Source organism: Somniosus microcephalus, chromosome 5 (assembly GCF_052327205.1).
Source record: "Somniosus microcephalus isolate GS21.2 chromosome 5, FLI_Smic_1.0, whole genome shotgun sequence".
Lineage (NCBI taxonomy): Eukaryota > Metazoa > Chordata > Chondrichthyes > Squaliformes > Somniosidae > Somniosus > Somniosus microcephalus.
Window position 1 is genome coordinate 71536279 of NC_140991.1, and position 14285 is coordinate 71550563.

General features: G+C 50.6%; 1 protein-coding gene across 4 annotated transcripts in view; it reads right to left on the bottom strand.

Annotated features, from left to right (window-relative positions):
* armc3 (armadillo repeat containing 3) overlaps positions 1 to 14285 on the bottom strand; it is a 303201-nt gene that overhangs the window by 174701 nt on the left and 114215 nt on the right. For all 4 annotated transcript variants that reach the window (XM_085987770.1, XM_085987769.1, XM_085987767.1 and 1 more), the window contains exon 6: positions 7903 to 8078. In XM_085987770.1, the coding sequence (XP_085843896.1) occupies positions 7903 to 8078 (176 nt within the window). The remainder of the gene's footprint in view (positions 1 to 7902; positions 8079 to 14285) is intronic.

A 14285-nucleotide genomic window follows, 5' to 3' on the forward strand; every position in this document is an offset into this window, starting at 1 on the left:
GGCACCAGCAAGGGCACTGGCGGAGGTACAGGCATGCTGTCATCCTGAGAGAGGACAGGAGGTGCCTCTCCCATGCATCTAGCATTTCCTGGTGTATGTCCATGAGCCTTCTTCGATAGCCTGGGCCCTCAAAGTCAGCATGAGTCCTCTGCAGCAGAACTAGTATGCAACCTCGCTCTTTGGCGAGCTGGCACCTGTGGCATCCTATCCCCCTGCCCTAGGTTCTGCGCACATGTGCCTGGTGAGTCACCACGTGCAAATCCCTTCTCTAACCTAGCTTCTAAAGTACGTGTGGTGTCAGTATCTGAGCTGGCACTTGTGAGAGTTAGATCAAGTGAAAGTACATCTTCAGGAACACTGTGCTCCTCGTCCACTGGGTGAGCCGAGTTAACATTCTCAGCAGTTGAAATGAAAGAAAGGGACAAGGATTAGATTGTGGTGTGAGGGAGAACAGAAAGATAGAGAAGTGGCTGTTGAAAGCATGTGCAGCTTGTCATGCAGAGTGCGTGGGGTGAGTGAGAAGTCAGAAGAGACAAAGGGGGAAAAATTGGGTCGCGCTCCCTTTGGGGCGTTAACTTCGCTACTTTTAACGCCCTGAAAAAATTAGCACTGCCTTGCCCGAAATTCACCGGTAGCACCCTAAGAGGGAGGCGGGGCTCTACTGGAAGTGCCCCGCCTCCCTCTTGGGGCGTTGCGAGTGAATATCACCGCGGTACTGCAGGCCTTTCTCCCCTTATTAAAGGGGAGGGGCCTTGCGTAGCGCAACCCGGGGCCCAGCTGGGCCACCAGGGATTCAGAGTGCCGGGCTCACGGAGCGCAGCCGGCACCCCGCGGTGGGGCAGCACAGAAGGCCGGGGACAGCAACTGGGGGAGGTGCTGGCAGGGGGCCAGTAACAAAAATGGCCGCCCGGCACCTCCCCTTTAATCTGCGCCGCCCCGGCCGCAGGTAGGCCCCCCTGACCCTGTCGGACATAGCGTCAGGCGGCGCTACCAAAGTTTGCAGCCGGGGCGTGAGTGGGGCGCTGCGCACGGCGATGAGGTCATCGCCGGAGGCGCAGTGCCATGGGGTGCTAACGGTTACCGCCACCGCTAGCCTCCTGCTGAATTTCGCGGGAGGCATTGGCGGCGCTGCGCCCAGGCACTAGTTGCTTTGCGTCCCGAGGCGCAAATCAACCTAATTTTCCCCCCAAAGAATATAAAGTAACCCTGCTACTCCAGCATTGCCAGTGACCACGGACTCCATTCTGCCCCTTCTCATGATGGCCAGGACGCTGTCTTAAGCAGGGGTGGGAAGAGATGGTGTGCAGATGGGCTCTTCCTCCTACGGTGGCAACCTGTTGCCCTGTACTGTGCGAGACCTGCTGCAATAACGAGGTAGTGTGTTAGTGAGACTCTTGTGAGGTGTTTGGAGAATGTAGCTGTCATGGTGAAATAGCCGCTAATCTGTGTATAAGTTGTTGGTAACTGAGAGTTGCAATAGTGGTAAGTCATAGAGTCATAACGGCACAGAAGGAAGCCATTCAGCCCATTGAGTCCGTGCCGGCTCACTGTGGAGCGATCAGTCAGTCCAATTCCCCCGATCTATCCCCATCGCCCTGCAAGTTTATTTCCCTCAAGTGCCTATCCAGTCTCCCCTTGAAAACACTGAGGGCTAGATTTTCAGTATAGGCAGTTTTGGGGCGCTAACCTTAGCGCCCGCCCGAAGTTAGCGCCCGCCCCAAAGTAGCGCCCCGTTGCCGGGAATTCAGTGGCTTCGCCCTAAGAGGTTGGTGGAGCGCTAAAAGAGGCGTTCCACTACTATCTTTAGGCGCTAAGCCGGCGGTCCAGAGGGATAGCGCCCAGGCGGGGCGCAGCGCGGGTGCGGTCATTTTTGGACTGACAGCAGACCCCGTGGCGCCGACCAGCTCTTAAAGGGGGAAGGGACGAATTGGTCTGCTGCCACGCCCTGCACACTGCAGCCTTGCAAAGAGGCCTCAACACTGCTGCTCAGCCCCAGGGAGTCATGGCAACGCCAGAGAAGGCCCGTCAGCGTGCCCTGCGCTTCTCAGAGGGTGATCTGGACATAATGGTCACAGCTCTGGAGGTGAGGCGCAAGATCTTGTTCCCAGAAAGTGGGAGGAATCCAACCCACCACGACTACACCAAAGCCTGGAAGCAGATCGCCCAGAGGGTGACGTTCACCGGTGATGCCCCCAGAACCCACAAACAATGTCGTAAAAAATACAACGACCTGACCAGGATTGTCAGGGTGAGTACCCTTTCCAGTCTCCTCCTCATTCTTGCACGTACACCTGACATGATGGGCAAAGGGAGCTGAAAGTCCTATTGGCCAGCCCTCAGCCAGCAGCATTGGGACAGTCATGAGCATCAATTGGCCATTCGGCACTCTACACGCTGGCCAAGCTATTCCACCATGGGAGGCTGTGCACACTACATCAGGGCTTCACTCTGTCCAAGCTATTCCACCATGGGAGGCAGTGCACACTACATCAGGGCTTCACTCTGTCCAAGCTATTCCACCATGGGAGGCAGTGCACACTACATCAGGGCTTCACTCTGGCCAAGCTATTCCACCATGGGAGGCAGTGCACACTACATCAGGGCTTCACTCTGGCCAAGCTATTCCACCATGGGAGGCAGTGCACACTACATCAGGGCTACACTGCGCACTTACAGCCCGTCCTTTCTCTTGCAGGCTAAAGTAGCCTTTAATCGCCAGGCCCGTGCCAGGGGTGGCCGCGCCAAGCTGCAGAAGCTCACTCGGCTGGAGGAGCGCGTGTGTGTGCTCATGGGAGCCCGTGTGATCGTCCCCACAGCGTGCGGAGTATCCGACCCTCCACTGCCCGGCAATGGTAAGGACCTCGCCTTTTGGCCCTCTCGCGTCGCACTGGCCCATCCGAGCTACCTCCTTTGCCACTGTCCCACCAATGCGCTGAATGCCACCAGTCCTAACTCCCTCGCTGATGCCGTCTCCACACTCTGAAGCTACTCTTGTGCATTCCTGCTTTCAGCTGGTGACGACCAGGACCCTGAAGCTGCCAGTGACAGCACCTCCGACCAGGAGGAGGAGGAGGAGCAAGCCGGACCATCGGGGGAACAGTCACGTCCCGCAGGAGAGGAGGAAATGCTTGACACCTCCTCACTGGACGAGTGCCTGGAGGAACTGTCGCAGGGCAATGCAGCTTCTGGGACCAGTGGCGTCCAGCCACCCAGGAGCCGTGCGCGTGGCCCGCGGCCTTCCCCCCAAAGGGGGGAAGGATCAGAGGGGAGTGCTGCTGATCGGCACACTCGCCGCCACCAACGTGGCAAGGGTCCCCTAGTTCGGCCCCCTCCTCCCCAGCGGGAGAGTCGCGACTCCAGTCCGGACACCTTCACCTCGGAGGAGGTGCGGAAGCTGGATAAGATGACCGAGGATTCGGACCGGCGCCACACGGAGCTCATGAGCGTGGTGGGGCGCATGCCTGAGGCCATCGAGTCGCTGGCGACCAGTGTGCGCGAGTTCGGGGCAGCAACTGCCGCGAGTGGCCGCATGCTGACTGATGCCGTCAAGACCCTGGCGGATGTGATGCGCGCGCACACCAGGACAACAGGGGCACTCACTGCTGCCACACGCGCTGTCTCAGGCAGGCATCGCCAGGGCAGCCGCCGCGCTGGACCATCCCAGCAAGCCGCCCCTCGGCTGATTGTTGCGGATCCTGCAGTGCGGGCCCGGCCGAGTGCCACCGCGCCACAGCACCAGCCAGCGCATCCCAGACGCCAGCTGGCCCACATTGCGCCATCCGTCGCCGCCATTCCCCCACTGGGGCGTCAAGGGCAAGCGGCTGCAGCTGATGGTGGCCAGGCTCAGGTGCACCACTCAGCAGACGGCCCCTCGAGGCCCAAACGCCGTGTAGGCCGCCCCCCAGCGGCATCTGGCGGAAGGGCATCTGAGCCTCAGGCGCCTTCCCCCAGCCTCGCAGCAGCCACTGGGCAGAGCTTGCGAAGGAGCAGCAGGCCGGGCAGGGGAGGCAAAAGGCTGGGCAAGGTCTCGCCCTCGCGGGCCACTCAGTAGAGGGTGTGGCCAGCTTTCCTTTTATATGGCGGTGGCCATCTTTATTTTGCCCATGGTTGTGTTGTTGGAGGGCTTATTTTTTGCGTTAGGCCGACGTTGAGGCCCGGTTTGAAGAAAGGTGGAGTGACTCCTCCCCAGTTTGTGGGAGTGAGTCGTTTGTTGGGCTTTTTGTGGGGCCCGTTTATTGTTTTTGGGGATTCATGTGGGAAGGGCTTTTCATTTTTGTGTAATAAAAAATTATCTTTATTCATGCAGTCTCCATGGTTGTTCTTCTTAGTGTTTGTTGGCTTCGCCGGCTGAGGGCTTGCGGAGCGGCTGCATTCATCTTCCCTCATGGCCCCTGGCCATTCCCTGACAGGGGGCTTAGAAGTACCGTGTAATAAGGTGGCGTCGTGCGGCCCTTGGCCCTGGTCGCTCCCTCCTGGGAACGTACTCCTGCTCCTCCTCCTCCTCCTCCTCATGCTCCTCCTGCTCCTCCTCCTGAGGTGCTGGTCCAACGTCAGGTGGCAGTGCCTGAGTCCTGCGGATAGCCAGGTTGTGTAGCATGCAGCAAACCACCACAAATTGGGAGACCCGGTCCGGCGAATACTGGAGAGCTCCTCCGGAGCGATCAAGGCAGCGGAACCGCTGCTTGAGGACCCCAATAGTTTGCTCGATGATGTTGCGGGTGGTTTGATGGCTCTCGTTGTAGGCCTCTTCAGCAGCGGTCCTGGGCGCGCGGAGCGGGGTCATGAGCCAGGTGCACAAAGGATAGCCTTTGTCCCCGAGTAGCCATCCTCTTGGGGGAGGCTGTGCCTGGAACATGTCATGCACAGTACTCTGCCGCAGGATAAAGGCATCGTGGCTGCTGCCTGGGAAGCTGGCATTGACTGCCATGATGCGCTGCTTGTGGTCACACACCAGCTGCACATTCAGAGAATGGTAGCCCTTCCTGTTGCGATACTGCTCGCCATGCTCCAGAGGGGCCCGCAAAGCCACATGCGTACAGTCAATGGCGCCCTGCACCAACGGGAATTCCCCGAGTCTGGAAAATCCCAATGCGCGCTGATGCTGGCTCTCCAGGGCCATGGGGAAGGAGATGAATTGGCTTCTCCTTCTGAACAGTGCTTCGGTCACCTGGCGGATGCAGCGATGCGTGCCGTACTGGGAGATGTTTGCTATGTCCCCAGCAGCGTATTGGAAGGAGCCGGTGGCATAGAAGTTCAATGCCACCGTCACCTTCACTTCCACCGACAGAGACGTCCTGCACCTGAGCTTTGGCCGCAGATCTCGGCGAAGCAGGTGGCAGATCTCTGCAATCACCTCCTTTCGGAATCGGAGCCTTTTAACACATCGCGCGGCACTCATGTTTAGGTAGGAGCGCTGCTGGCGGTATAGCCTGACTGGGTAAGGCCTACGTGGCCGACGCCTGTAGCCCCCTCTGCCTCTAGCTAGGGCTGCCCCTCTCACAATGCGTCTGCGAGCCCTACGGACATGGAGCTGCAGCTCCGCGTTGGCACCCCATGCAACCCCCATCAAATCCTGGCAAACACTCAAATTTCCAAAAGGCCACTTGCAGCACTCTGGCCTGAGTCCAAAAATACCTGAGCTCTTGCTGCTTGAAACCAGTTAGCTATCCTCCTTGTTGTGTCTCCAGAAATGCGTTGCACAAGAGTGTTTTCTGAAAAAAGGCTGGCCTTTATACTGGAGAGCACGTCCCCTTTAATTTGCGCCCCCCGGGGCCCGCGCTGGTTGTGTTGCGTTCCTTTTTCCAAACGCTCCGGCCGCCAGCCGCACAATGGGGCGGTCCGACTGAAGTTTGGAATCGGGGCGGCCAAAGGGCGTTGCACGAGGATGTGACGTCATTTTCTGCGCGCGCATCCGGGCGGGCGCTAAACTTTGCGCCGGCGCTAACGGGCAACTTAATTTGGGGCGGGGCGCAAACTGCGCTGCGCACGGGCGCTACACGCATAGCGCCCGAAAATCACTTCTCTTAAGGCGCTAACTGCTGGCGCTAGCAACTGAAAATCTAGCCCTGAGTGTCTCCGCTTCCACCACTTCTGTCAGCAGCGAGTTCCAGGTCCTCACCACTCGCTGCGTAAAAAAGTTTTCCCTCACATCCCCCTGTATCCCAAACCTTAAATCTGTGTCCCCTAGTCCTTGTACCATCAACTAGTGGGAACAGCCTTTCCCCGACTAGCCTATCCAAACCCGTCATAAGCTTGTACACCTCTATCAAATCACCCCTCAACCTCCTTTGCTCTAATGAAAACAAATCCAGCTTCTCCAACCTGTCCTTGTAGCTAAGATCCCCCATCCCCGGAACCAACCAAGTGTGCACACATGAGGAAAAGGAAATCTAGAGAAGTTTGGTGCAGTGTTTGCAGGACAGTGCAAGATAGTAGGGGAGGGCAGTGTTGTAATTAATGAGGCTGTGAGTGGTGCAGCTGTGATCAGAAAGTATTTTAACAGTCTTCTTTCCTTAACAACCCTGGTTAAATCATTGATTTTTTTCTGCAAGGCGAGTTACCTGAATCCTGGGGTAAAAATGAAGTCCCTCCTTCTCTCCCCTACCTGCACCAGTGCTGCATAAGAGAACCATGATGTCCACTCACTCGCTCACTCCTTCAGCCATTTCTTCCTCAACTTGTTCCAGTCTTTGCAGCCAAAATGCACCTCCCTTTTAAGAGGTGCTGGCTTCCTTTAAGTAGCATCCTGAACTCCCAATATCGCACCCCCCCCTTCCTGATAGGCATGCAGCAAATAGCGTGGGTAGCGTTGGCTGCACGCATGAATGATTGTAATTAGCAGGCAGCACAGACACTGCCTGCATTGATAGTAACTGGTGCCAGTCCACGCTCCACCCACTGCATGCCAGTTTTCAGGCACAATCCAGTGTCTAGGTCATTTACTAATATTTTTCTAATTTTGATACCTGGGCTCCGATTTTTACCCGAGATGGGAATGTGCCATTAGACATAGAAACCTGGCCGATTTTAACTGCCAGGTGTCATTTAAATGAAGCTGCCGGGATCCTCATCATATTGACACATCTGCGGGTGTGCTGCCCACCTGCGTGACACAATTTCCCAGTCACTATTTAAAGGCTCAGTTCTCCTCTGCAACCAGAGGTCATTGGCAGCGATAATCTCAGGAGTGGTTTTTATTTGTAAAATGAGCCTGATTTGGCATCCAATGAGATTTGTTATACGAGTAAAAAGTTAAATGCATTTAACTCTTCCCTATGTAATCTACCATTTTTATAACCAGTTTGGCTCTCTTCAATCTGTGTTTATTATGCTGGACTCTTGTTGGTCATATTTGATAGTTTGAGATTACTTTATGCAGAGCATGGTATATCTGGAAGCAACATTTGGACTTGAGACTCTTTTGAATTCTGCAATTCAGACATCATCATTCTGCAAGTGACAGCAGAGGAATATACAACAGTATTGAAATGAAACAGGCTTGTGCCTGGCATAAAATGGAGCAACCTGCGATTCATTGAGGATATTTACCAGTCACTCTTTAAAAAAAAAATGCATCCATGAACTGCAGAAAATGCTAATAAAGATAGCTGTTTTTTTAAGCAACTCAAACTTTGCAAAAATATGTTATGTTGAAATAATTACTAGAATCTGATCAATAGATGTCTTCCTTATTAATCCATACCATAACTTAAATTAGATGAGTTCGGATTGGCTTGGTTTGGGATTACTTTGCAAATAGTCATAATAGTAACCCTCATGACATTTGAATTTTTTAAGTGGTTTCATATATTGATTATATTTGTTGAATTAAGAAAATCAGTGATATAGCTTTAAGTCTGAGAATATACTTATCAATCATAAATGGAGAAAAAGAGATACTACCTTAACCAAATTTGAAATACACTCAATGGAATTCTTTTGAACATCAGGATCAGGGCTTGAAAGAAGATTAATGAGTGGTTCCATTCCACCTTTCTCATAAATTTCCACTTTACTGGTGAAATCGATAGACATGGAAGCTAGGCACAGTGTAGCAAGTTCATGGACAACAATATCTTCTGTAGAAAAGGCAAAAGAAACAATAACAAATCTTTCTCTCTCCCTCTGTCTGTCACAGTTCAAAGTGTCACACTTTGTTACAGATGCAAAAACATCTTAAACTTAAAAATCTGAATAAAATAGAATCTTACTCATTCATGATGAGTTCTTCTGACCTGGAGCCAGAAATTTAACAGCAGTTAAAATTGCCCTCTGATTGACCGCAAGAGTTTAAAAGAGCTACGATTACCTGGATTTGCTTTTTTAGGCTACTTTTTCCACGGAGCAGTGACCTTACAGGGAGGCCAAATCTAACAGCTAAATATCACAACTATGTTCCAGACCTCAGGCTACCCGTGAGCAATGCCACGTGTGCATATTTCATTTTCTTCATTATAGTCTAGATGATTTCTAGCACTCAAGATGGGATATGTCAGTGCTGAAGAGAGATACAGGGGGAAAAAATCGCTGCCATTGAAAAATTGGCTCAGGAGGTTGGCGATGTGGAGTGCAGCACTAATTTACCATTCAACATCCTCCTGATGGCATTAATGGAGGCCTCCAACCTGAATTACCCATCCAGTTGGCTTTGCTGCTTCTTACAGCCTCTGTGAGCGAGGCTGTGAGCAATTAAATGGGCTATGAATTAAAGAGGCAATGCAATCAAAACTAATAAAAATTAAAATCAATTGAAAAAATACATTTTTTAGCAATTACTGCCTTTCAAAAAAAACATAGACATTAAAAATAATTCCCAAATGGCAGTCTTCAGCTCTTAAATCTGAATTGACTTCCACACCTAAAAAAATGGTAAAAGTGCTTCAGCACTAACACAAATGGCTCAGCAACAAGCCAAGGAAGGAGCACCCAGGGTCTCACATGCAGTACTCCAGCTTTGCGCAGGGGGTCAACACTGCAAGTGAGATTATCTACCCAGAGGCCAGGAAGAACGATGTGGGACCACATCACCAAGGCCATCACTGCCAACAGTGTCGCTCCCACCATTTCATGGCGCTACAGAGTGGCAGTAAGTAGATGAATTTCTAACCCACAGTTTCCACACTTGGGACCAAGCATTAACATTGATATTTCCACATCTGGTATAGTATAGGTCAAGTGCAAAGTAAAGCTCTCTGTGCTGACTCACCAACATGTCTCCCTCACAAGAATGTTACTAAAATTACTCAATATGTTGTTTTGAGATGTCTGAAAACAACTAAAGGAGGCACAAAATCAGCCATGATCTCACTGAATGGCGTAGCAGGCTCGAGGGTCCGAATGGCCTACTCCTGCTCCTATCTTCTATGTTTCTATGTTTCTAAAATGTCAGGTCTCCCCATCAGAAGAGACCCATCCAGATGAAATATTTCTATTTTGATGACATATCATTACTGAGAAACGAATGAAATCAGAGATTAGAAGCATTTCTTTTTCTCATACCCTGTATATGGAACAGAAATCCAGCAAAATCAGTTAGGTACATACTGAGATGATAAAATGCTCCATGGTCGATTGTATATGTGGGGGAGGCGGGGAGCCTGGGAGCCAAGGGGTGACTGAAATCATGGAGAATTTTATTTGATTATATTTGGGGATCAGTACCAATGTAGTATTTTCTCTCAGGAGTCCATTGTAGGAAAATTTGCAAATGGTCTGTGGAAGGTGTGGGCTGAATGTTTTAAAAAATATATTACTCCATGCTTTCTGATGTCCATAATTTGTATCAGCATCCTTCTCACTCCTGGATGACAATATCATCACTAAAACCCATGTCAAACGCCCACTACCATTCAGGACTGTCAGTCAGTAGTGAGCCTATTAGCATGCATTTCATTTCTGGGGATATTCATGTATTCCAATCATGGATTTCTTCAACAGCTACTGAATGTGTTAACCGGGGTTGTACATTTTGTGCAACACAGAGGGATAGTGTGTGCTGGAGGTGCAAGGGGGCCAGAACGACGTCAACGAAGGGAATTTCTTTGTATTGCATCTGTTCCATGCAACAAAATAATTTGCATTCATACAGCATTTTTAGTGTAGAAAAAAATTCCAAGGAGCTTCATAGAGGCATGAGAAAAACAGACAATAAATCAAAGAAGATATTAGGAGGGATGACCAAAATCTTTGTCAAAGAGGGTTTTAAGAAGGGAATTTCAGGGAGTGGAAACTTAGGTAGCTGAAGGTGTGGCCACTAGTGGTGGGATGCAAGAAGGGAGAAACACAAGGGGCTGAACTCTGAGGAACAGAGAGGGTGGTGGAGGTTACAAAATAGGGAGGGGAGAGGCCATGGAGGTATTTAAACACAAGGCTATGAATTTTAAATTGAAGGCCTTTGGAGACAGGGCGCCAATATCGGTCAGCAATGACAAGAGTGGGGGGAATACGATATTAGCATCAGAGTTCAGGAACATCAGGAACAGGTGTAGGTGATTCAGCCCCTCGAGCCTGCTCCATCATTCAATTAGATCATGGCTGATATGTAACTCAACTTAATTTACCTGCTTTTTCTCCATATCCCTTGATACACTTCCCTAACAAAAATCTATCTATCTCAGTCTTGAAAGTTCCAATTGTCCCGGCATCCACAGCCATTTGGGGGAGAGAATTCCAGATTTCTTCTACACTTTGTGTGAAAGACTGCTTCTTGACTTTGGTCATGAAAGCCCTAGCTATAATTTTAAGATTGTCCCCTTGTCCTTGATTACCTCACCAGAGGAAATACAGGAAACTTTGGTTTATCCGGAGGTTGTATGTCCGGAATACTCGATCTAACGGCAAAAATCAGGAACCGTTTTCTGTAAGTTTTTTTAGATCTCGTTCTTTTTATTTCCCAGTCAGCCACTACAAGGTCTGTAGCTAGAGCAACAGCTTCAGCTAGAGATGCTTGCAGCTGCAGCCGACTCTTTAGAAGCGGTTGCTAAGCAACAGTGTTTGTTGTCAGATACGGAGATAAAAACCTCCGTTTGCTTCAACATTAACTTTGTATGTCCGGCAGTTTTGATAGATCGGCAACACGCCGGTCCCGTCGGTGCTGGATATCACAAAGTTTCCTGTAGTTCCTTTGGCCTTGATTTTCATTGGGCCGTGAGGCAGGCTTTTAGGCGTGCGGGGGGTTAAAATCGCAAAACTTAGGGGTCGCGACCCCCCCCCCGCCTGGTTCCAACCTCCACGCCATTTTAACCTAGGTGTGTCTGATTGACCTGAATCAGTCTCGCCTGCAACAGGCGGGATTGGTCCTTAGGGCCCTTAAGCAGCACTGACTGGCCTTTATAATCCCATTTTAACAGGCCCTTGCCTGTTTAACCCTTTTCCCATGCAAAACGCACCTGGTGGGGATGACGCCTGTGAAACCTGGCGTGAACACTATTGGCTTGCTGACTATCAGCTGCAGGTCCAACATTAAAGAGGATATTTGATCAGTCATCATTTGCAGGTGGCAGGACTTTGCTGTCTCAGGCCTGGGGGAACTTTTAGAAGGCATAACCACAGCTGTGGAAGTTTGGAGCCTCACACACTTCTCCAATGTGACCTCCTGCAAGACCCCTCTCGCCACCCTCACTCAGCGCTTCCTCAACTGAGGCACCTACCAGAAGCATGGGTGTTGTGTATGTACCTTTAAGGGAATAACTGGTCTCAGACTGCAGTACCGGCAGTCACCACCCCTGTATAAAAGGCCCTAGCAGGCTTCTGTAGTTTCAGTTTCCAGGTTGTCTCCATTCAGTAAAGACTTGTTATAATCAACTCCTGCAGTCCGTGTCTCAATTATACACGGACATAATACTGGCGACGAGTAAGAAACGAACTTACCTGCAACTCGGCAGCACCTCAGACGACGTTATTGAAGGTCGAAGCCAGAAGAAAGAAAAAAAAAAAATCCAAAGAAACTTGAGAAACGGGCGTCGACCGTGGGCAACCGCCCTCCAAATCATCGAATTGAAAAGTGCAGGAGAGACTGTCGAGAGCCAGGCTTGGTCTCCAGTCTGTGGTTTCCCAGCTAATCGGGCTGGTGGCAGGTAGTGCACTGATCCTTCCTGGGCTGCGGCGGGCTAGAGCTCGATCGGGTGGCTCTGCAACGGGGCTGGGCAGCGAGTCGGGAAGCAAAGAGAGAGAGAGAGGGTGGAGCACACAGGGCGCGGCCGGTGCTTCGCAGCCGGGCAGCGTTCGGACCTAAGAAGAGGGAGGGAAGTGTCCCAGAGGGTCCGCTCCACGACGGGAACGGTTCTTCAATTAACGGAGCAAATATTGAAGCGCGATAGAAAAATAAAAATACCGCGGAGAGCGGCGTTGGCAGCAGCGATCGGGGAGGCGCGAAGACCATAGGGCGTCGCCATTACACGATAGTAAAATAAATATAATCGCCACCAACAGCGTTGGCACCAGCGGCAGCGGCGGGAAAGCGCGGGAGGCGCCATCTTAACTCGGCGGGGAAGAAGGAAAAGTGCGGGAGACGCCATCTTAGATTTTCAAGATGCCAAAGACTGGTGATAGCACTGCCTTCGATAATGCAATAGAAGACTGGACCACGTATGTGGAAAGAGTCGAGGTATATTGCGAGGCAAATGAAATAGCCGATGAGAAAAAGGCATCGGTATTGCTAAATTTAATGGGCGCAAGAACATACGGCCTATTGCGGGACCTGATTACTCCAGCCAAACCGAAGGCGAAGAGTTTTAACGAAATTGTTGCTATCCTACAGGAACACCTAAATCCTACACCGCTGCTGATAGCAGAAAGATTTAAATTCCACAGGAGAAATCAGCATAAAAATGAGAGCAATGTTGATTACCTTACGGAACTACGCAAGCTATCAAAGCACTGCCAGTTCGGAGCAGGACTGGCAGATACCTTACGGGACAAATTTGTCTGTGGACTCCTGAGTGAAGGAACCCAGAAGAGGTTACTCTCAGAGAAAGAGCTGACGCTAGATAAGGCTTTCAGCGTGGCAGTATTGTACGAAGCAGCAGCAAGGGGAGCTGCGGAAATACAACAAAAGCCACAGGAATACGGCACCCACGAAATGACACGGGGATTTGCAAAATGTTATCGCTGCGGCAGAACAAACCATGACCAGAAGGACTGCTGGTCCAAGGACAAAATATGCAGGCAATGCGGAAAGATGGGACACATTGCACGAGTTTGCAGGTCTGGGAAGAAGACCAACGACAACAAAAAGGCTACTAAGGAACCGTACAGGAAAGTACAAAAGATGACGGACAGTAGTTATGAAGACCAGATGAGCGATAGTGAATCCGGGAACAAGAGACTAAGCTGTCTCAAACTTCAAAACGTAATCACAAAAGAGGATCACCGAACCATTTGGGTCACCCTCACGATAGCAGGGTCCCAAGTCAAAATGGAATTGGATACAGGATCAGCTCTAACCGTCATGAATCGACGAGACTACGAGTGGCTATTCTCACACATACCCTTGAGAGAGACATCCATTGTCTTGAGGACGTATATGGGGCAAAAAGTATACCCCAGAGGGAAAATAAGGGTGCCTGTCGAATACAACGGCAAGAAAATACGGAAATTGTATCTCTACATTCTGCAAGATGGTGGACCACCGTTATTGGGATGTGAATGGATCAGAAAGATAAGTTTAGACTGGCACTCCATTCAGGCACTGACGGTGGCTGGTAAAAAGGATGACGACGTCACTCCTGGACGATTGTCAACAATCTTAGCTGACGCCAAAGAGGTATTTCAACAAGAACTGGGCACTCTTAAAGGCTTAACCGCCTCGATAAAAATAGAAGAGAATGCAATTCCCAAGTTTTTCAAAGCAAGACCGGTACCATATGCAATTCGCCCAGCCATCGAGGCAGAGCTAGAGAATCTGGAGAAGGCAGGCGTGTTATCTAAGGTAGACTGGAGCGAGTGGGCGACACCCATCGTTCCTGTCATGAAGAAAACGTTAAACAATAAGTCTGGGGAGCCAAGGAAGGTTCGCATCTCTGTGGACTTCAAGGTGACGGTGAACCCAGTCCTTCACACAGTACAATATCCTCTTCCAAGGATAGAAGATATCTTCGCCTCACTATCTGGAGGGAAGCGTTTTACAAAAATTGACCTAGCACAAGCATATTTGCAGATGGAGGTTGAAGAATCCTCTAGGAAGTATCTCACGATAAACACTCACAAAGGTCTTTACCAGTATAATCGACTGGTATTCGGAGTAGCATCAGCTCCGGCGATATGGCAAAGAGCGATGGAACAAGTCC